This window comes from Grampus griseus (assembly GCF_964374135.1).
Source record: "Grampus griseus genome assembly, chromosome: 8".
Lineage (NCBI taxonomy): Eukaryota > Metazoa > Chordata > Mammalia > Artiodactyla > Delphinidae > Grampus > Grampus griseus.
This window is the reverse complement of record NC_139002.1, coordinates 97,693,317-97,719,907: the sequence shown is the minus strand read 5'-3', so window position 1 is coordinate 97,719,907 and position 26,591 is coordinate 97,693,317. Positions and strand designations below refer to the sequence as shown.

At 46.8% G+C, this 26,591-nt stretch overlaps 4 protein-coding genes across 17 annotated transcripts in view; 2 read left to right on the top strand and 2 right to left on the bottom strand.

The window, feature by feature from the left end:
- Positions 1–764: 764 nt before the first annotated feature.
- On the bottom strand, positions 765–5,573 carry NDUFS3 (NADH:ubiquinone oxidoreductase core subunit S3). The gene is made up of 7 exons (XM_082659735.1): positions 5,446–5,573; positions 5,272–5,337; positions 4,036–4,133; positions 3,547–3,696; positions 2,525–2,650; positions 2,273–2,392; positions 765–1,009 (listed from the first exon to the last, which is right to left on the bottom strand). Exons 1-7 carry the CDS (start codon positions 5,519–5,521, stop codon positions 842–844), a joined length of 804 nt encoding a protein of 267 aa, XP_082515861.1. The 5' UTR covers positions 5,522–5,573; the 3' UTR covers positions 765–841.
- An 84-nt stretch (positions 5,574–5,657) lies between these two features.
- On the top strand, positions 5,658–10,644 carry KBTBD4 (kelch repeat and BTB domain containing 4). Of its 2 annotated transcripts, none has more exons than XM_082659733.1 (4): positions 5,658–5,701; positions 6,623–7,243; positions 8,313–8,419; positions 8,866–10,644. In XM_082659733.1, exons 1-4 carry the CDS (start codon positions 5,683–5,685, stop codon positions 9,724–9,726), a joined length of 1,608 nt encoding a protein of 535 aa, XP_082515859.1. In that variant the 5' UTR covers positions 5,658–5,682; the 3' UTR covers positions 9,727–10,644. The 2 variants fall into 2 exon arrangements, with proteins under 2 accessions (XP_082515859.1, XP_082515860.1); XM_082659734.1 differs by having other exon boundaries at positions 5,660–5,805.
- Positions 10,645–10,821: 177 nt separating this feature from the next.
- On the bottom strand, positions 10,822–15,202 carry PTPMT1 (protein tyrosine phosphatase mitochondrial 1). Of its 2 annotated transcripts, none has more exons than XM_082659737.1 (4): positions 14,769–15,202; positions 14,587–14,667; positions 12,513–12,651; positions 10,822–11,166 (listed from the first exon to the last, which is right to left on the bottom strand). In XM_082659737.1, exons 1-4 carry the CDS (start codon positions 14,940–14,942, stop codon positions 11,033–11,035), a joined length of 528 nt encoding a protein of 175 aa, XP_082515863.1. In that variant the 5' UTR covers positions 14,943–15,202; the 3' UTR covers positions 10,822–11,032. The 2 variants fall into 2 exon arrangements, with proteins under 2 accessions (XP_082515863.1, XP_082515862.1); XM_082659736.1 differs by having other exon boundaries at positions 10,823–11,166; positions 12,460–12,651; positions 14,769–15,201.
- A 4,766-nt stretch (positions 15,203–19,968) lies between these two features.
- CELF1 (CUGBP Elav-like family member 1) overlaps positions 19,969–26,591 on the top strand; it is a 72,047-nt gene continuing 65,424 nt past the window's right edge. For 10 of the 12 annotated variants that reach the window (XM_082659220.1, XM_082659217.1, XM_082659229.1 and 7 more), the window contains exon 1: positions 19,975–20,108. The gene's annotated coding sequence lies outside the window, so the exon portion shown is untranslated. Of the gene's footprint in view, positions 20,109–20,675; positions 20,718–26,591 lie in introns of those variants that run through there. The other 2 variants (XM_082659218.1, XM_082659221.1) reach the window with 2 other exon arrangements.

Below are 26,591 nucleotides of genomic sequence, written 5' to 3'. Positions count from 1 at the left end.
GGTGTGCTGGCTGAGCGGCCCACCGACAGGCAGAGAAACACTCCCACCTCAGGCACGCGGCCAGGGGCTGAACAGGCTGCACAATGGCCGGGTGCGGAGTGCTGCTTCCTGGCAGACAGACCTGCAGCTCCTGATTGTCTTTTGCCCCAGACTGGGACCCCCTTTGCTTGCTTACAGCATTCTTAGCTCAGGCCAGAGTGCAGGAAGATTCCCTTAGCCCAAGCATGCTGGGCTGTCAGCTTGCAGGGAGCAGGACACAGGGTTCAAAATGAGCTGAAGCTCTTCTTGGCTCTGACTATTGGCCCACGGAACCCTGTGATTGTTTGCGGAGGATGAGGATGAGGGTGGGTGGAGGGTGCCCTATTTCCACCCAGGCCCCTGGATCCATCAGCTGCCGCCAGACAGTATGCTGTGACAAGGGGCTTTCTCTAGCAGTCGTTGAGACCCCTCCAATTCTCAGGAGAGGCCCTGCCGCACCCATCCTGAGCCCTGTGGATTGTGAGAACTTTCAATTTCAGCTCCAGAATCTCTCTCTCAGAAGTATATCCAGGGCTTCCCTGGTGGCGCAGTGGTTGAGAGTCCGCCTGCCGATGCAGGGGACGCGGGTTCGTGCCCCGGTCTGGGAAGATCCCACATGCCGCAAAGCGGCTGGGCCCGAGAGCCATGGCCGCTGAGCCTGCGCGTCCAGAGCCTGTGCTCCGCAACGGGAGAGGCCACAACAGTGAGCGGCCCGCGAATCACAAAAAGCACACAGAAGTGGTGAATCTAAGTAGGATTTTATTTACAGGGACGCTCAATGATAGATATGGCGCTTTCTAGGATACACATGCCTTCCCTGAAACTACTTGGTTTCGGGGTTCTTGTCTCCAGCTTCAAGCCTGAGACTCTCAGGGGGCTGGCGATAAGCAGGGAAAGTCTCCCAGGGGCTGTTCAGATCAAACCTGCGGAACTCTTGGGCCAACTCCACCGGCTCGGCCACCACCCGCTTCACCTCATCGTCATAGCGTAACTGCAGAAGAAAAAGGCAGGCTTGAGCACTAAGGAAGACCTTGCTACAGCCACTAAAGGCCCACTTTCCCAAAGCCTTCCTCAGCCCCTTTACTTCTCTGTCCTTGACTCCTGTCCCAGCCTCTGTAAGTCTCCATCCTCATCTGTGTTACCCATCAGATCACAACCCAAACAGTCTAAAATGGCCTCTATCTCATGCCCTGCCATCACCCAGGCAGGCCCCCCTGCCCACCATCCCCACATCAGGAGCTCTGAGCTCCTTTTCCACCAGAACTGACTTTGCTCACCCATCCACACACTCTTTTTTTTCTTTTTTGCTGCACTGTGTGGTTTACAGGATCTTAGTTCCCCAACCAGGGAATGAACGTGGGCCCATGGCAGTGAAAGCGTGGAGTCCTAACCACTGGACCGCCAGGGAATTCCCTCAACACACTCTTATAAATTGACGGTAAGCGTTTGCCCATGATGAGGGAGCAAGTCAGTGGCTGGAAACAACAAACCTAAGCTGGCAAGCACTCAAGTTCAGGCCCTGTGACCTTGGCATTATCACTGCCAAGATGCAAGGCAATACATGTGGCATGGCTTTTCTTGTTATTGGAAGATCAGTTGCATAAGGTAAAGACAACTGGGTGCTGGGAATGGGACCATGCTAAACTAAACACTAAGAAAACAGGAGCATTTGGGTATGAAGTGATGGGCTGGATTGCCACTATCCCAACATTTCTAAAAAGTTACTTTGCTACAAAATCATGTGTGTGTGTATATAATAAGCCATCTTCCTGCTAATAACCTGCAACATGTTGCAATCGTAAAGTAAAGCACTGAAATGCCTTATAAGGCTCTTACAGGCAATTGTTACTGGTCTTGCCTCTGGCCATTCTCAAGGGCTGAACATGTAGTGTCTTGCCTTCTCAGAGATCCAGGGCAGGGTAAAAAGATACTCCACTTTAGATCTTGGTGACAAGCTGTGTCCTTAAGTCTGCCTTGGTCATTAAAATGACCATTAAAATAATGGCTAACATCAACTGAACATTTACAATACTCCCCTTTTAAACATACATCAATTAGTTTTCTGCAAATCTACTATCGTTAAATACTATTATTGTTCCTATTTTGCAGATGACAAAACTGTGTCAGAGTGGAGCTAGGATGGAATCCAGTACTGATGCTCTTAAGCCACCACAATCCAATGGCCATAATTCCTGCCCAGGATCTCTACCAGGTCCTCCCTGCCCAGACTGCTGCCCAGTTCCAAGGCTCCTACCTCAACATAGCCAGACAGGGGGAAATCTTTCCGGAAAGGATGTCCCTCAAAACCATAGTCTGTTAGGATCCTTCTTAGGTCAGGGTGGTTAGCAAAGAAGACTCCAAACATGTCCCAAATCTAGAAAAAAGAGGCACTCAGGCAATCAGCCATCACAGCCAACACAGGGTGAGGGGCTGCACTGTATCCAGTAATTTCAATCAGTTCTGCAACTCCGGCCCAGAGGTGCGTCCACCACGTCCAGTAACTCACCTCCCTCTCATACCAGTTGGCTGCCTTGTACACAGACACAGAAGACTCAATGGGTGTCAGCTCATCTGTATAGGTCTTCACACGGATCCGGGAGTTGAAACGCAGAGAGAGCAAGTTGTAAACAATCTAGGGAGAATGGAGGGAGCTGGAGGACCAAGAGGACCACAGGCTGAGGGGTCTGGGACAGAAGTCCCTGAGTGGGAGCATAATAATGAGGATACAGGGTGGGTTAAAGTTCCACCCTGTGAACCTGCCTTCTGTCCCGAACTTCAAAACCTCAAGATGCTCTTATACTTGCAACTACTTCCAAAGGCCTAAGCCACCCTATAGCTCAGCCTGTCAGCATGCTTGTCTTTGCTCATGCTACTGGATGCCTCCCGACCTGCCCTCCCTCACTGGGCTAATTCCTGGTCTCCTAGTTATCCATTAAGATTCAGCACAAACTTTCTCTCTCCCTTCATAAAAGCCTCCTAGACAGGGCTAAGTGCCTCTCCTGTGTTCTTATAATATCCCATGAATTATGTTATTACAGTAAACTGTTTTATGTGTCCTTCTTCCTCACTAGAGTGTGGGGGACTCCTGGAGGTCAGGTACTGGGTGTTATTTCTCTCTCAATCCCAGGATCTGGCAGAAAGTAGATGACCATACTAACAATAACAATAGCTATATGTATTGAGAACTTATTGTGTGCTAGCAGTCTACCTGTACTATCTCATTTAATCCTCACAACCACCCTATCAGATAGGGTGGTTTTATGCTTTGTTTGTACTTACTTTGCACATAAGAAAACTAAATTCAGAAAAATCAAACAAAATGTTTGAAGCCACACAGCCTACTAATGGCAAAGCTACAATTCAAACTCAGTCTGCCTGATTCTGAGGCCCTGGTTTAACTGCTGTGTTGTATTGTTTGACCTGAACAGAAACTAAGGAGGCTATGGTTCCCAAAGGTAGCTATCACCCTAAAACTGTTTTGTCCCCTTTCCCTCCTTTACTCTCCAAACCTCAAGTCTCCTGACTGACCTCAAAACGGTTCTGCCGGGTGGGGATATCCACCGCTGTCAAGTCAGCCAAGGATTTGAATTGTGCATTGGTGTGATCCCTGAGGAAAGTCAGCACTGGGATGACTCCATCAGGATGGATACAGATCTCTAACTCATTGAAGCAGGACACCTGCAGACATGGAACAGGAGAGGAGAAGGAACAAAGCTACAGAGGGAGCAGCTAACTTCAGCTGGAGTCTCCCGATTAAAGGCAGAGAAAAAAGACCAAGTTGGGATGGAGGAGTCTGTGGTTTGATTCCAGGCTGCCCACTCCCACATGCCCTAAGAACACAGTTCTTTCTTTCAGTGTTTTTTGGGGTTTTTTTTTTTTGGCCGTGCCACGTGGCACGTGGGATCTTAGTTCCCCAACCAGGGATCGAAAGTGCGGAGTCCCAACCACTGGACTGACAGGGAAGTCTCAACATGGTTCTTTCTTGACCCAAACCCGAACAACAATAGTGAATATTACCTGAACTTGTTGGACATACTTGGGCAGGATTTCAGCCACATACTCTCCAAAAGCTGAGAGCTGCTTGTGGGCCACATCATTCTGTGGTCTGACAGTGGCTGGAAGGAGAAGGCATATTTAAGTAAGGAAAGTAGAAGGCAGCAGCCAGCCCTGCATTCAGTCTCTTGAGCTTGTAAGGGGTGCCGTTTCCCAGTCAGGACTCCCTGCAGAACCTTGAGAAAGGTGAAGTGGAAGCTTCCTCTTCCGAACAGAAAGTGATGAAAACATAAGGAAAATGCCACCTACACAGTCCACAAAGACTCACCTTATTACTGCAGCTGGGGTGTTTGACCCTTTTCAAAACTACTCCATGGTTCTTCCTTCACAATGCCTGCATTTCTGCTAAAAGCAGCATATGTCTCAGCTCTCTTACCACACTAAAAGCTCTTTAAGTGTGAGAATCAGAACTTTTGCTTGTCTTTATCTCCTTAGCATCTGGCTCATAGCAGGTTCTCCAGCTAAGAACTTCAGGGCTGAAGAGCCATCACAGATTATGTAGTTGAAACCTTTTTTTTTTTTGTGACATAGATGAGGAAACTGAGGCCCAGAAAGGGGGAAATGTCAGGTTTCCTGACTCCCACTCGGCTTATATTGACTGTAACTTATCTCCGTACACTCATTCGTACAACACTAAATCACTGAGCAACCACACATCATAGGCCGCAGAGTAACTGTTTTCTCTGTCTTTGGCAGCAGGCAGGCCTACTTTGTCACTTACTAGTGCTGTGATCCCGGGCAAGTTACTTCTCTGGACTATTTCCTGCTCTACAGTAGAAGAGCATAATACTATCTATCTCATAAGATTGTTGTGGAGACTATAATCGTTCATTAATCGCTTAGCAAGGTGCCTGGCACACAATAAGCATTCAAGTAACGTGGGCTACTATTATAACAAGACTCAGAGGCCCAAAGTTTATGTTTCCTGCTTTCAAAGAGATGCCAGTTTAATCAGAGAAAAAGGGAATCATGGAAATGGACAAGGGGCAACAGGACCATAACAGAGAGGCCTAAGGGCACAGGGAGGGCCCGATTCTGCCTGCAGAGTGAGGACCATTGGAGTCAGCTCTCTAAGGACAAACAGAGACTTGCGAGGAAACGCAGGGGAGGGCAGCCCAGGACAAGGGCAAACATCTGACAAAGGGAATGAACGGGGCCCCGCCTGTAGTCCCGAGAAGGGCCGGACCCGCACATACTCACGGCGCGTGTCTGCCGCGGCGCTTTCCCTCCTCACCGGCAGCAACAGCACCAAGGGTCTCCAGGCCACTGCATGGGAAGATAGACACCGAAGCGCAGGGTGAGGCCTGAGGAACTCCCTGCGCTGGGCGTGTAGCCGTTCCTGCCCCGGGCCTCAGCCAGCTGTCCACTGCTCACCTCTGGCCAGCGCAGCGGACCCCACGAGCCCCAGCCAACAGCTCCGAGCCGCTGCTGCCGCCGCCGCCGCCGCCATGTTCCCCGGATACACTCCAGGTAGCCGAGGGCAGATCCATAGGACACGGAGCCCCAAGGGCACGGACCGGAAACGGAAGTGTGCAACAGATCTTCTTCCGGGCGGACGCGGGGTGGGAAGCAGAGGTTCCGGGTTCAGGGTTCCGGGTTCCGGGCTTCGGAATGAAAGGAGGGAAGGCAGGTGAGAAAGCGAAGCCAGCGGGTGGGGAAACCGTGACGTGAACGTGCCCTAGCTTGGTGTGACAGAGGCTGGAGAGAAGGCAAGGATCCTAAGGAACCAGACTGGTGAGAGAAGAAGGGGCGAGAAGTCTGGGTTCCACATTCCACACCCCTCCCCCGCTCCCTGAGCTAAGCTTTTGATGAGGGCCGTTGGGCAAGGCTAGGGGGAGGGGGAGAGAAGAACGGTTTCCCTAGCGGCCGTTTCCCAGGCGACTCCAGGTGGAGCGGGAACCCTGCACGTGGCGATGGGCTACCTCGGGCCCCGTGCTAGGGACGGCTGGGCTCCGTCTCGAGTTCTGGGAGGAAGCCTTGGGGAGTCATTAGGACGAGCGGGGAAGTGCCGGGGAGAGGCTCAGAAAAGAGCAAACGTGGATCTGAGAGATGTCCTAGGACAAACCTCAGATTGTAAGATCTGGATTCCCTGCGCGGGGAAAGAGGGGCTTGGCCACAAGGACATGGGGATCTTTTTGTCAGGTTCTGCTGCCCCGAGCCTCACAAGTTTTATGCTAATAATTATTTGGTTAGTAAGGCTTTTTCCCAGGCTTTTAAAATCATAGACTTTCTCCAATCCCTCGCTTTCATGTGTTGACCTAAATACCAGGCCTTTTGTTACATAAAGGAAAGGAGTATTCCGTGTTTTCTCAGGGAAACACCCAGAGTACGAAATTTTTATTTCATTAGGAATGTGATGTCATTGCAAGAGCGTGAGTCCAGCTTTGGTTGAAGGAGAACATCAGAGATGTCATTAACAGGGCCAGGACTAAGGCTAATCTGGGCCGACTGTGCCCTCACTTTTCCCTTCTCCCTCCCTGCATTGGACAATTGGATTCATAGGCTGTGGCTATGGACTACTTCAGTTATTCAGGGTGGTGGTGTTTTGCAGACAACTGGCAGAGAGAGAAGTTGGCTACTACCATGGAATCACCAGAGGAGCCTGGAGCAGCCATGGATGAGAACTACTTTGTGAACTACACTTTCAAAGATAGGTCACACTCAGGCCGTGTGGCTCAAGGCATCATGAAACTGTGTTTGGAGGAAGAGCTCTTTGCTGATGTCACCATTTCAGTGGAAGGCCGGGAGTTTCAGCTCCACCGATTGGTCCTCTCAGCTCAGAGTTGCTTCTTCCGGTCCATGTTCACTTCCAACCTGAAGGAGGCCCACAACCGGGTAATTGTGCTGCAGGATGTGAGCGAGTCTGTTTTCCAGCTCCTGGTTGATTATATCTACCATGGGACTGTGAAACTTCGAGCTGAGGAGCTGCAGGAAATATATGAGGTGTCAGACATGTATCAGCTGACATCTCTCTTTGAGGAGTGTTCTCGGTTTTTGGCCCGCACAGTGCAGGTGGGCAACTGTCTTCAGGTGATGTGGCTGGCAGATCGACACAGTGATCCTGAGCTCTACACTGCTGCCAAGCACTGTGCCAAGGCCCACCTGGCCCAGCTGCAGAGCACAGAGGAATTTCTCCACTTGCCCCACCGTCTACTCACTGATATCATCTCTGGTAAGTTGAGAGAGGGGGAACATCATACCCAGCTACACCGGTATGATGTTCAGTGAATGTTCTAGTTTAGGAGAAGGGTACCCTCAGGCTTCCTGGTGTTAGTTTACATTATTATTCTTGATAAGAATTTAGATACCTTCTGAGAGAGAGTAAGTTGAGATTTAGTAGCTGATATCAGAGACAGAGTCCCTTCCAGACGAAGAGACTAGGAAAACAAAGCAACATTTCACAGTATATACAAATCTTGGATTGAAAAGAAAAACAGCAGCACTTAGCCACAAAAGGTAGTGAGGAGCTATCTGCATTTATATTCTAATCTCTCTTGTGCGTAAGTGGTCTCATCCATTCTGTACTTTGCATGTATTTGTGGGACTAGTTACGTAAGTAAATTGACAGTGAGTCAAGATACCTAAATAAGAAGCTTCTCAAGTGATTTGCCAATTTTTAGGTAACAATCCTGACTCCACAAGTGAGGTATAACCATACTTCAAGTGTGAGTTTTGTAGCCTAGTAAATTGCTTCCATGGCAAGTAGGAGAATATCAAATCATCCATTTTGATTAAAAGAAACAAGGCAGGGACTTCCCTAGTGGTGCAGTGGTTAAGAATCTGCCTGCCAGTGCAGGGGAGACAGGTTCGAGCCCTGGTCCGGGAAGATCCTACATGCCGTGGAGCAACTAAGCCCGTGCTCCGCAACTACTTAGCCTGCGCTCTAGAGCCCGCGTGCCACAACTACTGAAGCCTGTGTGCCTAGAGGCCGTGCTCTGCAAAAGAGAAGCCACTGCAATGAGAAGCCTGCACACTGCAACAAAGAGTAGCCCCTGCTCGCCGCAACTAGAGAAAGCCCACGCGCAGCAACGAAGACCCAATGCAGCCAAAAATAAATAAATAAATAAATTTATTTTAAAAAAAGAAACAAGGCAATTTTATGTTAATTTCTCATACACGTACATATACATACATGGTGGTAGTCTGACAAAGATGTTCACGTTTTTAAAGCCACTTGTTCTAAATTTCCCTTTTGGATTGTCAGATTGCCATTGACCATACCTTTCCTCTGGTTTTTACAGATGGAGTTCCATGTTCCCAGAACCCAACAGAGGCAATAGAAGCCTGGATCAATTTTAATAAAGAAGAAAGAGAGGCTTTTTCAGAGTCACTCAGGACTAGCTTGAAGGTAAGGCAGATATCTTTAGGGTTGGGCACCATGATATCCATGCATTCCAGCCATTTATTGGCCTGGCCTCTTTGATGCTGGTAAATAAGTCTCTGGCTTGAAACTGATAAGAGCTGGGGAGGAGGATGTGTGTGTGAGACCAGAAGCCACCAGCCTCTGGGCTCCAAAGCTCCTTGAGAGAACTACTCTCATCATTACATTAATAATCCGAAGTAGCAGCTCATGATAATTATAAAAAAGGCTGGAATGAGTGTAACAGGTTTTCTCTTTCAGCATAAGATGCCTGAAAGTGCTTAGAGGAGAGTCAGGATGACACACAGTAACTAGAGCAGAGTAGGTTAGAGCAAGGTACAAGTGTGTGGTCTAGGACCTTAAGGATATGTATCTCAAGTGAGCCTTAGCCTAGAACTGATAGATACCATTTATACCTTTAATTTCACCAATAGGAAATTGGGGAGAATGTACACATTTACCTGATCGGGAAAGAGTCATCTCGTACCCACTCGTTGGCTGTGTCCTTACATTGTGCAGAAGATGACTCCATCAGTGTAAGTGGCCAAAACAGCTTGTGCCACCAGATCACTGCAGCCTGCAAGCATGGCGGAGACTTGTATGTGGTGGGAGGGTCCATCCCACGGCGCATGTGGAAGTGCAACAATGCCACTGTGGACTGGGAATGGTGTGCGCCTTTGCCCCGTGACCGACTCCAGCACACCCTGGTGTCTGTGCCCGGGAAAGATGCCATATATTCACTGGGTGGCAAGACGCTGCAGGATACCCTCTCCAATGCAGTTATCTATTATCGGGTAGGTGATAACGTCTGGACTGAGACAACCCAGTTAGAGGTGGCTGTGTCAGGGGCCGCTGGTGCCAACCTCAACGGGATCATCTACTTACTCGGGGGGGAGGAGAATGACCTGGACTTCTTTACCAAACCGTCCCGACTCATCCAGTGCTTTGACACAGAGACAGACAAGTGTCACGTGAAACCCTATGTGCTGCCCTTCGCTGGCCGCATGCACGCAGCTGTGCATAAGGATCTGGTGTTCATCGTGGCTGAAGGGGACTCCCTGGTGTGCTACAATCCCCTGCTAGACAGCTTCACCCGGCTTTGCCTTCCTGAGGCCTGGAGCTCTGCCCCATCCCTCTGGAAGATTGCCAGCTGTAATGGGAGCATCTATGTTTTTCGGGACCGATATAAAAAGGGGGATGCCAACACCTACAAGCTTGATCCTGCCACTTCGGCTGTAACTGTCACTAGAGGCATTAAGGTGCTGCTTACCAATTTGCAGTTTGTGTTGGCCTAAGGCTGTGAGGGAAAGAGCGGCTGACTTTTGCCCTCCCTTTCTCCAGCACCTACCCATCCAAACTCAAAGTCCCGGAGGCCCCCATTCAGGTACTATGTTATTTTTTGGCACATGTTAGAAAGGCAGCGCCTCAACCCTTGAACTCATAAGGGTGTTCCGTTTGGGGCTTTTTAGACTGCTGCTTCTCAGCTGGCTGGTTGAACTGAGAGTAGGCCAGCCTGTTCGCCATCCCCTTGTAATCCTGTGCCTCCCTACAGAGCACGTAGAGCAAGCCTCTTCTCCGCCCTTAGGCACTGCCTCCCCTCTTTACCTGATCAGTGTTACATAGAAGCACCCCTGATCCCGGGACAGAAGGAAAGATGCCCAGTCTTCCTTTTTTTCCATAGCCTGTTAAGTGGCTAATTGGTCATTTTTCCACGAAGAATTAGGTGTTAGAGTTCTCCTTCAGGCTTTGGTTGGGAGAATGGACTAAGCTGAAGGTGTCCTTCACCAGCAAGAGTCTACCCTAGAATTTAGGACGTTTGTCTGTTGTTTTTCATCTGTCTGTCAAGAAATGTATACTTTGGTTTTATTTTTGGCTTATTCCAAGGAGTAAGCCAGAAAGAAGTAGAAAGGATTATTTCTGATTAATCGCAGAAACTTTTTTCAAACTCAAATATATAAGGTCTCTATTCTTTTAAAAGCTCTAAGCTAAGCCAAGAGCTAGGAACTGTTCATACAAATAAAAGTTTTTGAAGCGATATGTGTGTCTGTTTTGAATTCTGAAGGGGTGACTTCCTAAGGGAAACTAATTACATACCCACACATTTCTAAGTCAGTCACAATACTGATTGAATCCCATACTTCCTTGTCTGCATACAGGATGACTGCTCCAAGTGAGGAGAGCCCCATAGGGCCAGTGAATTAGGATTCTGACAGTGGCAAAGAGCCATAGCTGAGTATTTCTCTTCTCTTTTCCTAGTGTTAAACGTCTTTGAGTTATGGGGGTAAATATCATTAGGCACAACATCAGGTGCACGACAGATTTCTTTGACCTTTGGAAATAAACCCTTATCCCTGTCCCATATCCCCAGGCCCCATGAATAGAAGCCACACTAAATCTGCCTAGTCACACAACAGTGTTATTTCAAGAAAACGAAACAAGACACAGGGAGTGAAATTAACCATTACTTAGCACATTTCTATTACGTCAAGTTTGGGCTTAAGGCCCTTTGGTCCTGTTAAACATTCTCATTCTGTAGCAAGCCAGGGTTGTCCTGAGTTCTTTCTAATCCATGTACTTCATATCTGCGATGTGTGACAAGTCTCATTCTTTGCTGCTCCTGCAGTGATCACCCTGTGGAACTCTCTGAGAACTTCCAGCTGGCCAGGTCTGATGTAGATGTGTGACCGGATTTTGGTGATGGCTCTTACGGCCTCCTCTGGAGTCCAGTTGTACACCTGAAGTGCAGGGTTGGGAAATCAGACAAAGAAAGGACCAGGTGTTAAGGTGTCCTTGACCCAATAACAAGTGCTAAAGGGCTCTCAGAATTTCATTTTTTTAAAAATTCCACTTTGCAGGGAGTTAAACGCTATGCCCCACATATTATAAGTGGGAGAGCACTTTAACCCCTTCAGTCAAAGTCCCACAATTATATGCAATAGGCTGGGGGAGGTAAAGGGGGGGACCCAAATCAGTCTTTCTAATTTTTATTCTGCCAAACCCTGGAAATAGAAGGTTGAACACATGAAGCTGAGATCCTAAATTCAAGCGGGCATAGGCCTACTAGATGTCCTCTCTGAGCTAGGCTGTTGGTTACAAGAGTTTCCTGGAAAGACTACACAGTTGATGTTTCTATGCAACTTGTCACCATGTCTAGAAAAGAGTACTTTTAAAATCTAACTAGGAGGGCTATCTTTGTGTCCTCAGGATACTTACTGGTTTAGAAATCAATAGAACCAAGAAAGTATAGATTTTTAGCCTGCTGGTTCAGTTCTCACTTTGCCCAAAATATCTCCTGACACCCAGTTTCCAGCAAAACAGAGTCCTAATGACTAAAGCTTTAGTATTGTTAAATCATATATTCACCAGTCCACAGTAACACAAGGCCAGGCTGTTTATCTTTACATTTCCTTTTTCCTTAAACTATCTACATTACTTAGTAAATGCTCTGCAGGGGCCTCACAGGTAACAAAAATGAGCCGGGGGTTTGTAACAGGAAAGGATGGACTAGAGTACTGGCTTCTAAATGTTTTTAAAAGCATCCCACCTGCCGATCATAACAAACTGATAGGCAAAATTCTGTTGGAGCCACTGTTTCTAGAAATTAATGTCCAGAACTTTACTCTGAAATACTTAAAGAAACGTGAGTCCTATAGAGCTGCAAGTGATCAGCACTATTATCTACAGAACTAGACTTCCTGACATGTTTATAACAAGTGTTTCTAGCCTTTTGCTGGTATTAGCATCCTTTGTAACTCCATTTTTTGAGTGCTCATTCTAGGTCAGTGCTTGACATACATTCTCATTCAAGCTTCACAAATTGAGGAAATTGAGCAATGGAGAGGGGAAGCCACTTTTGCCTAAGGTCACGCAGCTGGCCGGTGAGAAAGCCAAAGGTCAGCCTGTCTGCAAAGTTCAGGTGCTTTCCACCTCCCAAACAGCCTGAAATTGGGAACATGGCTCCTAGCAAGGTCTGCCAGTAGACTGGAGATCTGCTGTAAAGGGGACCGGTCCAGAAAGACCTTTTCTACCTGAATCAGATATGCTGCCACCATAGTGGCACTTCTGGAACGCCCAGCCTTACAATGTACGTAGACAGACTGGCCTAGCGACTGGTACTTGAGAGCAAACTGGACTCCTTTCTGGAGGTTAGCCAAGGTTGGGACTCCGGTCATGTCTATCGTGCTGAGCCGCAGCTGCTCGACTCCTGCATTCTTCCACTCCTGGAATGAGGTCCACCAGCATAGAAAAGAAAATGAAAAAAGCCTGATGTGAATGGTAGGAAGATGGGCTCCCAAGAGGCAGCGAAACAACAAGGAAGCTTCACGGTTTACTACAATGTGAATATACTGTTTACTGTTTGCCTAAAAAGAAACTTCTTTCAGAAATGTCTTTAAAATGGCTGACCTACATGGCTGGTCTTTCATCACACAACAGCAATGCTGCTGAGTTAGGATTATGTCCAAGATTTAAAGTGTTCTTAAAGTACCATTAGGAGCTTTAGTACCAAAGCTAAAGTATTTGAATCTTTAGCTACAAAGTACGAGCTGTATAAAATTCATCTACAAAAGCTGTGTAACTATTTTCGCATGATCCAGCTGCGAGGCTGGACCACTATGTTTTGCAAGAACTTTCTGTTTCTCTGTCCATAAGCCTCCTCTTTTTTACCACTTTTTTTGAGAGGGTATGTGGTAGAAAACAGTTATTTTAAAATTAAAATAATGCATCTACTTTTGTTAGTGCAATATTATCACTTAGGAGGAAGAAAAGAATAAACAGGAGAAATAAGGCCTCTGGCAAACTGGGCAACTTTTTTATTTTGCCTTAAGACTTCAGGTAGGCTCCAGCTACTCTTGATATTAATCACTTTAGCAAACCAGAAACTTATGACTCCGAACGAGGGTCAATATTTTATACAGCTCATGAAATTAACAAAGAACAGCAAAATCTGGCAGCATGGGGCTTGTACATAAATTATGTCAGAAACACCTAGGGAGCTTGCTAAATGTTCAGATTCCTGGGACCCCACCCTAAAGTTCCTGAGTCAGAATCTCTGGGGGTTGTACCTAGGAATCTGCTAGTTTAACAAGACTGCCAGGTAATTCTTAGGCATATTAAAATGTGAGAACCACTGCCTTGGAGTTTAGGCTAGTGGGATAAGATAGCTGCTCACAAATGTCAATTGCCTCACACCCAGAGACGAGCACTTTCTGTGACTTGCTTCGCAGGATGGACCACGTTAAGGAACATTCACCATTTTGGCTAATAACTCCTGAGGTCTTGTGGCAAAATACTGTGGGAAATCCAAGGAACTGTTACCCATTCTTTAAAAATGTATGCCATCACTGATCAATATATTTTAAATGTGAGTCACAATTTTTTTAAGATTTCAAAAAAATCTACAGTTGAAATAACGGCATGTTCATTAGGCTCTATCAGTACAGTAAACAAGAAAATAATTGTGCAGTGCTAATAGAACTCAAACACTGTAAAGATAGGGCAACATCTAATAACCATTATGAACAGTTCCGCAAATAAGCATTCACATCTAATGAAAATTATGATTTAGGCCTGAACTTTATTTATGACAGTGCTTTGGAGTTCCACTATCATCTCTAACATATATATAAAATTCCCTCAAATCAAAACCAAATGAACCCTATGCAGTTTTTGCAATGGGTTGTTCTATGATAAATTTACCAGGGACTGGCCATAGCTTTTCTTTTTACAGTTTATAGGACCTTCATCTTGAATATCTAACAGTGTCTGATCCATACTTAGTGCTGAGTAAGTGTCAAATGAATGAAAGCAAGCCATAGAAAAGTTGCGTTTCAGTTCTGGTTACTGATTTGAGTTACCGACATTAAGAATACATTTGTGCACAAAGGAATAATCAAAGTTTGTCAACTCTACTTTTAAATGCCTTTCACATCAGTTTTTATTTCACAATTAATTTCTACCCCCAGCCGCAGCCATTTAAGCTTAGAGGGCCAGATCCTCCCTGAGGAGGCAAAAAAGCCTGGGACGCCTGTCTCTGCGGCAAGGTCACCTACAGCACCCCCTCCCCCAACCTCCTCCGGCTCGCCAGGCCCTGTGTGGTGGGCGAGGCCGGCGGGGCGCCTCGGCCCCAGTTCTGCCCACGGGCCCCGGCGCCTCACCTTTGGGGAGTTGCACAGGAACCTCGTCTCATACTCCTCGTTCATGGTGATCAGCCCTCGCACGTTCTCGTCCTGTACCAGCTGCCGAGGCAAAGAGGGGGCTCAGAAAGGGCCGCCGAGGCCCGGGCGGCGCTCGCCTGGCTCCCAGCCCCGGCGCGGCCCGGCCTCCCGGCCCGGCTCACCCGACGAGTCATGTTCCGCAGCGGCAGCGCGCCCAGCAGCACCGTGTTGTCGATACGGTTGTACCAGTCGCGGTGCGCCGGGCCCGGCATCTTCCCGCGGAACAGTGTGTACAGCAGCGTCGGGTAGAAGAGCACCCGGGCCAGGCCGGCCTCCAGCAACGTGCCGGCCGCCATCCTGCCCTACCCGGCCCGGCGCAGCGACGACCTGCCCACTCCCGGGCTCGCGGGGGGTGGCCGCGAGGAGGGCCAGAAGAGCGACGAGGCCGAGGACTGCGAGTCGTCCGCGGCCTCCAGCGAAGGCGACACGGCCGGCGCGGGCCTCTTGAGCACCGAGACCTCGGGCCCGGCCCCCAGGGACACTTCGGGAGAGCCTGGGCCCCGTGGGACCGGCACCATGTCTCGGGAGGAGGGGCCGCCGGCCTCGGGGGAGGGACCAGGGCTTCCCGGGCGGGAAACTGGGACCCCTGACGAGGGAGGGCGCGTCCTCGGTCCAAGGTTGTGAGTTTGCCGCGTGTGAAACTGTGATCGCTGCCTGTGCCATTGACCCCCCCTCCCGAGGGAGGGGGTTGTGACTCCAGGTGAGGGGGTCTCTGACCCCTGCGTGTGAAACTATGACCCCGACCGAGGGAGGCGGGGCCCTGGCCAATGGCCAGTGGGTCTGTGACACCTTCCCCAACTACCGGCCAGAGGGAGGGAACTGTTATCCCAGGTGAGGGTGTGCCCACCAAAGGGGAGACATGACAAGGAGACTCTCTGGTAGGGGGAGCCCTGAAGGAGAGACTGGAAGGGACTTTGAGCTTTTAAGTAGAGAGGCTTGTTGGAGAGGCCCTGATCCTGGACAAACAGGGGACCTGGGTTCATCTGGCCCTTCCTTCCCAACCTATCCCCCATCTGCCTGAATTCATGGCTGCCTCCTCCTGCACAAACTGCAATCAGTATATGTGTGTGTGTGTGTGTGTGTGTGTGTGTGTGCGTGTGTGGAGTGAAATATATCAATGTTATCTACACTATTTATGAAAATATATTAATATTAAACATATTATGATAAACTTAAATATAAAACCCACAACGTGCAAATAGGCGAGAGAAATAGTTGTAATGCTGATTATTTATATTTAAATAGTACTCTGAAACGTGCATCTTGTGCTTTTTAAAAAGGTTTATCTCCTTATAAAAGTAATACATATTCATAACAACTGGAAAATACAGGAAAGTAGCATAATCCTACCACCACAAATACATTTGTTTTTTCTTCCAGTTTTCTTTTCCATTAAATTTTTTTTTTTTTTTTTTGCTGTACGCGGGCCTCTCACTGTTGTGGCCTCTCCCGTTGCGGAGCACAGGCTCTGGACGCGCAGGCTCAGCGGCCATGGCTCACGGGCCCAGCCGCTCCGCAGCATGTGAGATCTTCCCAGACCGGGGCGCGAACCCGCGTCCCCTGCATCGGCAGGCGGACTCTCAACCACTGCGCCACCAGGGAAGCCCCTACAATTTTTTTATATAAGTTTATTTATTTATTTATTTTTGGCTGCTTTGGGTCTTTGTTGCTGCACTCCGGCTTTCTGTAGTTGCAGTGAGCGGGGGCTACTCTTCAATGCGGTGCACAGGCTTCTCATTGCGGTGGCTTCTCTTGTTGTGGAGCAGGAGCTCTAGGTGCATGAACTTCAGTAGTTGTGGCTCGCGGGCTCTAGAGCGCAGGCTCAGTAGTTGTGGCGCATGGGCTTAGTTGCGGCGTGGCATGTGGGATTTTCCCGGATCTGGGCTCAAACCCGTGTCCCCTGCATTGGCAGGCGGATTCTTAACCACTGCACCACCAGGGAAGTCTGGAAAGAGAAATTTAAACCACAGTAAAGTATCACTCCACTTCTACCAGAATGACTAAAATTAAAGGACTGATAATACCGAGTGATGATGAGGATGCACTATTAATATTTTAATATTCTTTCTGGGTTTTGTCTCTTTCAACGAACACATTCTCTAACAAAAATGGGATTGTTCTGTACCTGTTAATTTGTTACCTGCTTTATTCACTAAGCATGTGTCATGAATATTTGCCCACAATTAAATATTTTTCTGTATCATTATTTGAAAAAATATATAATATTCTAGGCTATGGCTATATCATATACTTTATCAAGTGTTTGATATACTTGATAAAGTATATCAAGTATATACTTTTTTATCAGATTTTATGCTATTCCAACAATGTTATGATCCATAATATATCAGTACATCTCTGCTTTTTTTTTTTTTTTTTTTTGCTGCATGGTGTGGTGTGTGGGATCTTAGTTCCCTGATCAGGGTTGGAACCCATGCCCCTGCATTGGGAGCGTCCAAGTCTTAACCACTGGACCACCAGGGAAGTACTAGTACATCCCTGCTCTTATCCTGATTATTTTCTTAAGAAAAGCTCCTAGAAAGATATGTAAACTTTCAAATTCCTCCAAACAGACTATCTGAATTTTACTCCCACCAGCACTTGGAAAAGGCTTGCTTCTCTGAACCCTTGTTAACATTTTTAAAAACAAATCTTAATCAATTTGGAAGGCAAAAAATGAAGCAGGAAGCTTTTCATACGCGTTTATATCTCACATCAGGCTTTTTTGTATTTGGACTGTTTAGTGTTTTGTCTATATTGGGAAGCCCTTTGAAGTTAGAAGAATCTGTGTTCTTCATGTAATTGTTCTTCCATCCGATTCTGGGGTAATGGACTCTGGCCTTCCTTGGTAACTAGATGCAAGAATGACACTAGCGCCCTGCAAGGAGTGGCCCTAAGTCAAGGGGCAGGTAAAATCAGGAAGGTTACTGGTCGCCCTTTGAGAAATATCTGTTGAGCTGGACACTGTGAAAAGCATTGGAGAGACAAGAGGATAAGAAGACAGGTGTGGTCCCCACTCTCATTTAGCTCATGGTAGGTTGCAGGAAGTTTCTAGATGCTAAACAATTCATTATCTTTTTTCATACTCATCACCAAGATATGTCTATTCATTAATTCAACAATATTTATTGATGAATTGGGGAGTTGGATGAAGGTAGTCAAAAGGTACAAACTTATTGTTATAAGATAAATAAATACTAGGGATGTAATGTACGACATGATGACAATAGTTAACATAGCTTTACGATATATTTGAAAGTTGTTAACAGAGTAGATCTTGAGATTCTCATCACAAGGGAAAAAAGTATCTGTATGAGATAATGGATGTTAATTAAACTTATTGTGGTAATCATTTCACAATATATGGAAATCAAATTCAAAAAAACCCCAGTATTTATTGAGCACCTACATGGTATTATTTTAGGCCCGGAGAATATAAAACAGACAAGATCCCTATCCCCATAGAGTTTACCTTCTGGTGTGAGAAGACTACAAATAAAATATGAAGTACAAAATATACTATGTTAGATGGTGATAAGTGCTTTGGATAGAAACAAAGTGGCAAAGAGGGACTGGAAACACAGGTGTATGTGTGTGTAACTTTAAATAGGGTGGTCAGGGAAGGCCCAACTGAGAAGGTGACATTTAAGTCAAGACCTGAAGGAGGTGAGGAGGTGAACCACATGGATATCTGGATGATTCTATGGCACAAAAAAGAACGGGACAGATTCTCTGCTTCAAAGGTTTCTACCAGGGCTTCCCTGGTGGCGCAGTGGTTGAGATTCCGCCTGCCGATGCAGGGGACACGGGTTCGTGCCCCAGTCCGGGAAGATCCCACATGCCGTGGAGCGGCTGGGCCGTGGGCCATGGTCGCTGAGCCTGCGCATCCGGAGCCTGTGCTCTGCAACTGAAGAGGTCACAGCGGTGAGAGGCCCGCGTACAGAAAAAAAAAAAAAAAAAAAAAGGTTTCTACCATCTACAGCAGCTGGGAGACAAATATAAAATTAATTGTGGTAATGTATGTGACAACATTCTATAAGCTATAATGGTCTATAAATGTAAGATGTTTTCAGTAAATTACACATAAAACTATTAACAAGAACAAGATCATATATCAATATTACAAATGTATATAAAATGATAAACTACACCGTACAACTAAGGAATATGATAGTGTACAATTTAGGGGCTAATTGTTCAGATTTATATGGTACCAGAAACACTGTGGTTAGTGTTTTTTTCCCCCCACGGGGGAAAGAGATGCTTCCAATACATGGGAAAGCCTTTGAGGCTTCTGCTTGGGAGTCCACTTATTGTTTTGTGGTAAGGTTGGGTATAATCAGTATTTGTGGGTAGAAGAATTATTTGCTCTGGGAAGCCAGATGTTACAGAGAAATCATTTGCAAACCCATGAGTTATTTGTATGTTTGGGGCCAAAAGGTCCCTGAAGTAAGTTTCCTTTCTCTATCTGCATTTTACTGTCCCACAAGGTGTAGAACTTGTGGAATAAATGACCTTTTAAACGAACGAATGAACTACTGTACTGTTTGCATCCACCTAGATCCTGGGATTCCTGGGTCACTCTGAAGGAGGTCTTCAGGGACCTAACCTGGGTTATTGAATTTTTTTTTTTTTTTTTTAGTCGGGGGAGAAGCAGGTTAGGGCTGGAACATCAGTCTCTTAACAGAACCCTTATGAGCTTCCGGGCGCTGCAAGGATTTTTGCAAGGTTGTGAGTTCACACAGCTGATCATGCTGCTAGAAAGCATTCCCCTAACTCTGAAAGCTTGCAATACACTTACATTCCACATCTCAGCAGAGAAGGAAGGCCTGGATCCTGTTGCTTATCTGCTGGGGTAGAAAGGAGGGTGTGTCATGTGCCCAGCGCTGGCCAAGCACCATCCCATTCACTCATTCATTCATTCATCTAATATTTTATTATGCGCATATTCAGTGCCAAGTAGAGATCCTTGCCCACTAGTTCATCCAGAACTCCTGTGGAGAGCCGAGAAGTTCAGGGTCTCAGGCCGGGGGTCTTCCTCCAGCAGAGCTCCGAGACAAAGAGATGTGCCCTTGCCGCTCCTTGAGCTGAGGGTTCCGCCCGAGGCCCCGGGGGCTCCTGCGGAGCTGCTTCTCCACTCCCCAGCCCGAGAGGGCGCTGCAGCGCGGGGCGCTCGACCCGCCCCTGAGCATTGCTCCGCTCAGATCGGCGCTGCCGGCCGCACCACGGTGGTACGTTCCCTCAAGCCGCCCTCCCCCTCCTTGTCGGCCCTCCCCGCCGGTGGTAGGTGCCGGAAGTGCCGCCATTTTGGGGTGTTCTGCTCGGGCGGCGGCAGCGGCGGCGGCGGCGGCGGGACGCGGAGGCTCCCCCGGGACTCGGCCTCAGCAGTGAGGAGGCGGCGGCGGCGGCTGCGAAGGCGCAGGCAGCAGCTGAGGCAGCGGCGGGCTCAGGTGCAGCCGCTGGTGAGTGCGGCGGCCGCGGGATAACGGGCCGCGGGTGGGAGGGAGGGAGGGAGCGAGGGAGGGAAAGGGGCAGGAGGGAGGCGCCGCGGGGCGGGTCCGGTCCGGGCGGCCGCGGGTCACAGGGCCCTTTGGGCGCGCCAGTTCCTGGTTCCCCGCGCCTCGGAGGCAGGTCAGCGATCTCCTACCCGCATCCCGCCGCGCCGGCCTGGCGCGTCCCCCCGCGCCCAGGGAGACCCGCCCTCCTCGTGGCCTTGCTCCTCTCTCCGCGCCCTTTGCCTTCATTCTCCGGGCTCTGAGGGCTCCGTTCTCTGCCCAGGGATAGCTCCGTCCTCCTTTTTCCGGCCGCCGTGCCAGACACAGGCTGCCTGCTCCGGACACCCCTTCCCTGCTCCTGTCGCCCCACGTGTTCTTGGTGCTTACCCTTGGGGGGGGTCCCCAGGACCCCCGCCTCTGGAGGGCTGCGTTTCTCCTCAGGAGCTTCGAATGCCCCCCTTTCCTCGTCCCACATCCGCTAGGGCCTTGGCTCGCCCTCCCCCCCACGTCAGGTGCTCACCAGTTATGGCCTAGTAGCGGGGCTGGATTCTCGCACCCGGGAACGCGGAGAGCACGGTGAGGAGCTTTTTTCGCTAAGGACCTGGTTTTGGATTTAAAGCCGCTGGTGTCTTGGTTGTGGTTCTCGGAGCAGGATGTTGTTTTAATTCTCTAAGACGGTTGCACTGGCTCTTAAGTAGCTTCTCCTTGGTTTAGGCTCATCCCCATAGTTGAGGGGAAGGTGGTGCGATTTTGGTCGGAGCCTGCTTTAGCAAAATGGAATCTTTTTCTCGCCAGTAAAGTTAATGCTGCAGTTTTATTACCTTCGAGGGAGAAGGCTGTGTAATAGTGTCCGATAGTGTGGAGTGCTCTATAATGTCTGCAGTGTAAGAGGTAACAGGTACCCGATGAATCGTTTATAGGAACTTCACCCTTAAGAAAGGTCTCTTCGCTTTCTTTGATTCTCTGTAGATCGAAGAGGTTTTAATTTCATTCTTTCACCTTTTCCACAAGTGTTGGGTTGGCCCTTTTCCACAAGTGTTGGGTTGGCTCTTTTCCACAAGTGTGGCATCTCTCAGAGTGGTACGCAGTTTTCAGTTTCTCCTTAAATTCTTGCTGAGGAAGAGTCGTCTCTGAGAACCACCAAGGGTTTTTTCTGTTTTAACATTAATGAGTCCACTTGGAAAATTATCCAGTTACCATAGCGTGCATAAACTATTGCTACAGGTCCCTCCCCTCCCCCCGTGTTTTTATATTCTTCTAGCTTTACTTACAGTATGTGGTTTCTAATCATGAGTTAGCCAGGATTGAAGCGTTGCTGTTAGGAAAGCGAAGCAGGAACTTTCAGCTGTTGTTTTAACCTGGAAGTTTATGGTTTCCCCAGCGGTTCTTTCGTCTTGACTGTCCACCACCTGTTTCCATTAAGAATGGCCCTTGGCCCAGAGCATAGGCCTCAACTTCTCTCCAACCATTCATTTTTGCCCACGGGGTTATTTTCTCCTCAGATGGTATCTAGACTTAAAATCCATTAGCTGGTGAGGCTAGATTAGCTGGTGAGATAGAATATCTTTTCCAACCACTTCACTTTTCAGATGAGGAAACTGAGGCTCCCAAGGTTATTTGCCCAAGATTATGTAGCAGGTGCACTTAAAACAGTTTCAACATAGGGTTTTTTTGTTTTTGTTTTTGTTTTAATACAATATCATGAAAAATAATGCAAATTGCCCTTTAAGATGTGATGGAATGGAAAGGGCCCCAGGCTTGGAGTTGAAGGCCTGAATTGTAATCCTTGGTCTGTTACTAGCTATAAAACTTTGACCAAGTCACTGTTTTGAGCCTCAGCTCATCCTCATCTGCAAAATGGAGGAAATCGTGTCTGTTTCACATGGTGCCAATTCAGCTTCAGTGCAGTAATGTGTGAAAGTGTCTGTAGTATAAGAGGTAGTGAAATTTTGAGCCAGAATGATTTATTTTTCTGAAGATTTCCAGTTATTTTTGTTATTACAGAAGTAACAGATTCATTATTAAAAATGCAGATAAGCCAGAAAAAAGAGAGAAACTCACCTTTAGTCCCACCACTCAGAGGTGATTGTTAATATTTGTGGTCTTTATCTTATTATCCTTTTTATATGCTGTAGAAATGTTTATTATTTTAACAAAATACGCTTATCCTAGTTACAGTTTTGTGATATGTTTTTAAGTTTAGTAGTAGGTGATAGGCATTGACAACCACATTTTAAATGATGCCCTGTGTTTAAGCTCCAGCACATATGAGTTAGGCCAGTGGATATCCCAGCATGGGAGCAGAGAATTTGCTGTTTTAAACATGCTGGGCTTGAAGAAGAGGAGAGGAAGGGCAGAGACCTAACGTTTATTGTACGTCTACTGTGTGATTTTTTTTTTTTTTTAAATATTTGGGCTCTGCTGCTAAACGTGGAGTGTGAGTCGTGAATTCCATGCCCCCTCCTGTGACTGCCACTGCAGCTTCTTTAACTTAATTTTCCTGTGAGGCCAGATGTAATAAGGAACTGGAAAGTTACAAGGTGGTGGTGGTGTGCCTTGGAAAGGGAAAGAGAAGAGCTGTCACCTGGAGGCCAGGGTGAAGAAGTTGGAGGAAGTAGGAGCACAGGCTCCTCTGCTCAAGGCTTTGGGTACTTCCAACAAATTGCTCTGTTTTCTGTAAACCAGTGAGTGAAGCTCACTGGATTTGGTGAAACTCTGTGTCCTCTGCCTTTTTTTTTTAACAGCTTTATTGAGATATAATTCACATACCATGCACTTCAACGGTTTTTGGTATATTGCATTATTAATTTTAAAAAATTGTGGTAAAATATATATAACAATTTTCTATTTTAACCATTTTTTAATATTTACATTTTTTAATGTAAAAAACACATAACCTAAAATTTAGCATCTTAATTATTTTTGAGTGTATAGTTTTGTAGCATTAAGTACATTCATATTAATGGGAAACAGATCTCCAGAACCTTTTCATCTTCTAAATCTGAAACTCTATACCCATTAAACAACTCCCATTTTCTCCTTCCTCCCACCCCAGCCTCTCATAACTACCATTCTACTTACTGCTTCTATGAATTTGACTACTTTCAGGTATGAGTGGATTCACAACAGTATTTGGCTTTTTGTGACTGGCTCATTTCACTTACTGTATCTTTAAGGTTCATCCATGTTGTAGCATGTGACAGGATTTCTTTCCTTTAAAAGGCTGAATAATATTCTATTGTATGTATATACCACATTTTGTTTATCCATTTATCTGTTGATGAACACAAGTTGTTTGTACCTTTTGACCATTGTGACTAGTGCTGCTATGAATATGGGTGTGCAGATATCTCTTTGAGACCCTTCTTTCAATTCTTCTTTCTTTTTTTTTAGTATTTATTTAATTAGGCTGCTCCAGGTCTTAGTTGTAGTGTGCGGATCTTTAGTTGCAGCATGCATGTGGGATCTAGTTCCCTGACCAGGGATCGAACCCGGGCCCCTCTGCATTGGAAGCGTGGAGTCTTAACTGCTGGACCACCAAGGAAGTCCCCCTTCTTTCAGTTCTTTTGGATAATATTCAGAAGTGAATTGATGGATCATATGGTGGTTCTATTTTTAATTTTTTGAGGAACCTCCATACTGTTTTCCATAATGATCCTACTATTTCACAACACCACCAACAGTGCACAAGGATTCTAATATCTCCGCATCCTCACCAACATTCGTTTTGTTTGTTTCTTCTTCTGTTTTTTTTTTTTTGGCCGCGCCACGTGACATGCAGGATCTTTGTTCCCCAACCAGGGATCAAACCCATACCCCCTGCAGTGGAAACTCGGAGTCCTAACCACTGGACTGCCATGGAATTCCCTTTTCTTCTTCTTTAATAGTAACGGTCCTAATGGGTGTGAGGTGATCTCTCGTGGTTTTGATCTGCATTTCTCTGACTAACGATGTTGAACATTTTTTCATATGCTTGATGGCCATTTGTATGTCAGCTTTGCAGAAATGCCTATAGAAGTCTTTTGCCCCTTTTTAATTTTTTTTTGGGGGGGCTGCATTGGGTCTTTGCTGCTGTGCACCGGCTTTCTCTAGTTGCGGTGAGCGGGGGCTACTCTTTGTTGCAGTGCGCGGGCTTCTCATTGCGGTGGCTTCTCTTGTTGCGGAGCATGGCCTCTAGGTGTACGGGCTTCAGTAATTGTGGTACGTGGGCTCAGTAGTTGTGGCTTGCAGGCTCTAGAGCACAGGCTCAGTAGTTGTGGCGCACGAGCTTAGTTGCTCAGCGGCATGTGGAATCTTCCTGGACCAGGGCTCGAACCTGTGACCCCTGCATTGGCAGGCGGATTCTTAGCACCACCAGGGAAGCCCCCTTTGCCCATTTTTAAAAATCAGATTTTTGTTGTTGTCGTTCTTGTGAGTTGTGGTACTTTAAATATTCTGAATATTAACCCCTTAATAGATATATATGATTTACACATAGTTTCTCCCATGCCATTTCACTCTGTTGTGTCCTTTGATGTACAGAATTTTAAGTTTGATGGAGTCTCCTTTGTCTGTTTTTGCTTTTGGTGCCTTATCCAAGAAACCACTGCTTAGTCCAGTGCCCTGAAGCTTATACTCTGTTAAGCTTCTAGGAGTTTTATAGTTTTAGGTTAAGGTCATTTTAACCCTTTTTATTGTTTGTTTGTTTGGCTGTGCCATGCTGCTTGGCTTGCAGGATCTCAGTTCCCCCAACCAGGGATTGAACCCGGGCCATGACAGTGAAAGCCTGGAATCCTAACCACGAGGCCACCAAGGAACTCCCCCATTTTAACCATTTTTAAGAGTACAAAGAAAAAAAAAAGTACAATTCAGTGTCATTAAGTATGTTCACAGTGTTGTGTAGTCATCACCACTCCTCTGTTTGGAAAATTGAAGTTTTCTTCACCCTAAACAGAAACTCTGTAACCATTAAGTAATAACCATCCATTGCTCCCTCCTCGTAGCCCCTGGTAACCTCTGGTCTGCTGTCTGTCCCTGTGAATTTGCCTATTCTGGATATTTCATGTAATTGGAATCATATTTGTCCTTTTGTGTCTGGCGTATTTCACTTAGTGAAAAACTTAGTGTTTTCAAGGTTTGTCCACGTGTGGCACGTATCAGGACTTCGTTCCTTTCTGTGGTTGAATTTCTCTCCTTATTGAGGTCAGGGATGACTCTTTCATCTTGGTATCTTGCCCTCTCTTGGTGCTCCATAAAGGCTCTTGAATTGGTTTAGAATTCATGCTCTTCATGTGGATTGCCAATTACTGGGGGATGTCCACTGACATGCTCAAATCTCTGGAAAAATTCAAACGTATCAGTGTGCTTCAAACTATGTAACAGGGCTTCCCTGGTGGCGCAGTGGTTGAAAGTCTGCCTGCTGATGCAGGGGACGCGGGTTCGTGCCCTGGTCTGGGAAGATCCCACATGCCGTGGAGTGGCTAGGCCCGTGAGCCATGGCCGCTGAGCCTGCGTGTCCGGAGCCTGTGCTCCGCAACGGGATAGGCCACAACAGTGAGAGGCCCACATACCGCAAAAAAAAAAAAAAAAAAAAAAAAAGTATGTAACAGTAACGCAGATCACGGTTAACAGCATCATTTCTATTCTAATCTAATGATAATTTCTAGTCATTTTCAAAATACAGATTATGTACGGAAGAAGTGTCACATAAAGAGAAGGTATAGGCAAGTTTCTGCTTTTGCTGTATAATAATATATGAGTATTATACAGCTTTTGCTGTATAATTAATATATTTTTTGTTAGAGGGGTGGAATGATATCCAGGTATTCCATATTGTATAAAGTTTATAAACCTGGCATTTAATGGCCTGCTTAGAATTAATAACGAATACTTTGAGGGTAAGAGCATTTTGAAGGTTATCATAAGCCTCCCAGTTTGTTTCAGTATATTCAGAGTATTCTCATGCATGAAAGGCTTTCTTCTCTTTTTTTTTTATAAATTTATTTATTTTATTTATTTACTTTTGGCTGTGTTGGGTCTTTGTTGCTGCACGTGGGTTTTCTCTAGTTGGGGCGAGCGGAGGCTACTCTTCATTGTGGTGCGTGGGCTTCTCTTGGGGAGCACGGGCTCTAGGCACGTGGGCTTTAGTAGTTGCAGCACATGGGCTCAGTAGTTGTGGTGCACAGGCTCAGTAGTTGTGGCACATAGGCCTAGTTGCTTCGGGCATGTGGGATCTTCCCGGACCAGGGATTGAACCCGTGTCCCCTGCATTGGCAGGCAGATTCTCAACTACTGCGCCACCAGGGAAGCCCCTCAAGGCTATCTTCTTAAGGTGAGCTTTTACTTAATTTTTTGGAGGTTCATAACTGATTTTGAGCTGCTTGATTGTCTACTTTTCTTCTCTTTGCTTTTTGGACCTAGCCTCCAACTCCCATTTTCCTCCTCCCCAGTAAGTAATAAAGGGAGTTTAAT

Coding starts and splice junctions, on each gene's coding strand:
- NDUFS3 (XM_082659735.1), bottom strand. CDS start 5,521: ATGGCGGCGGCGGCGGCGGCAGCAGCGGCTCGGAGCTGTTGGCTGGGG. Junction 5,338..5,445: donor GTCCGCTGCGCTGGCCAGAG/GTGAGCAGTGGA, acceptor CTTCCCATGCAG/TGGCCTGGAGACCCTTGGTG. Junction 2,393..2,524: donor CCAACTGGTATGAGAGGGAG/GTGAGTTACTGG, acceptor TCTTTTTTCTAG/ATTTGGGACATGTTTGGAGT.
- KBTBD4 (XM_082659733.1), top strand. Junction 7,244..8,312: donor ACTCACTGATATCATCTCTG/GTAAGTTGAGAG, acceptor TGGTTTTTACAG/ATGGAGTTCCATGTTCCCAG. Junction 8,420..8,865: donor CACTCAGGACTAGCTTGAAG/GTAAGGCAGATA, acceptor TTTCACCAATAG/GAAATTGGGGAGAATGTACA.
- PTPMT1 (XM_082659736.1), bottom strand. CDS start 14,942: ATGGCGGCCGGCACGTTGCTGGAGGCCGGCCTGGCCCGGGTGCTCTTC. Junction 14,668..14,768: donor TGCGGAACATGACTCGTCGG/GTGAGCCGGGCC, acceptor TTGCCTCGGCAG/CTGGTACAGGACGAGAACGT. Junction 12,652..14,586: donor TCCTGTGCAACTCCCCAAAG/GTGAGGCGCCGG, acceptor ACCTCATTCCAG/GAGTGGAAGAATGCAGGAGT.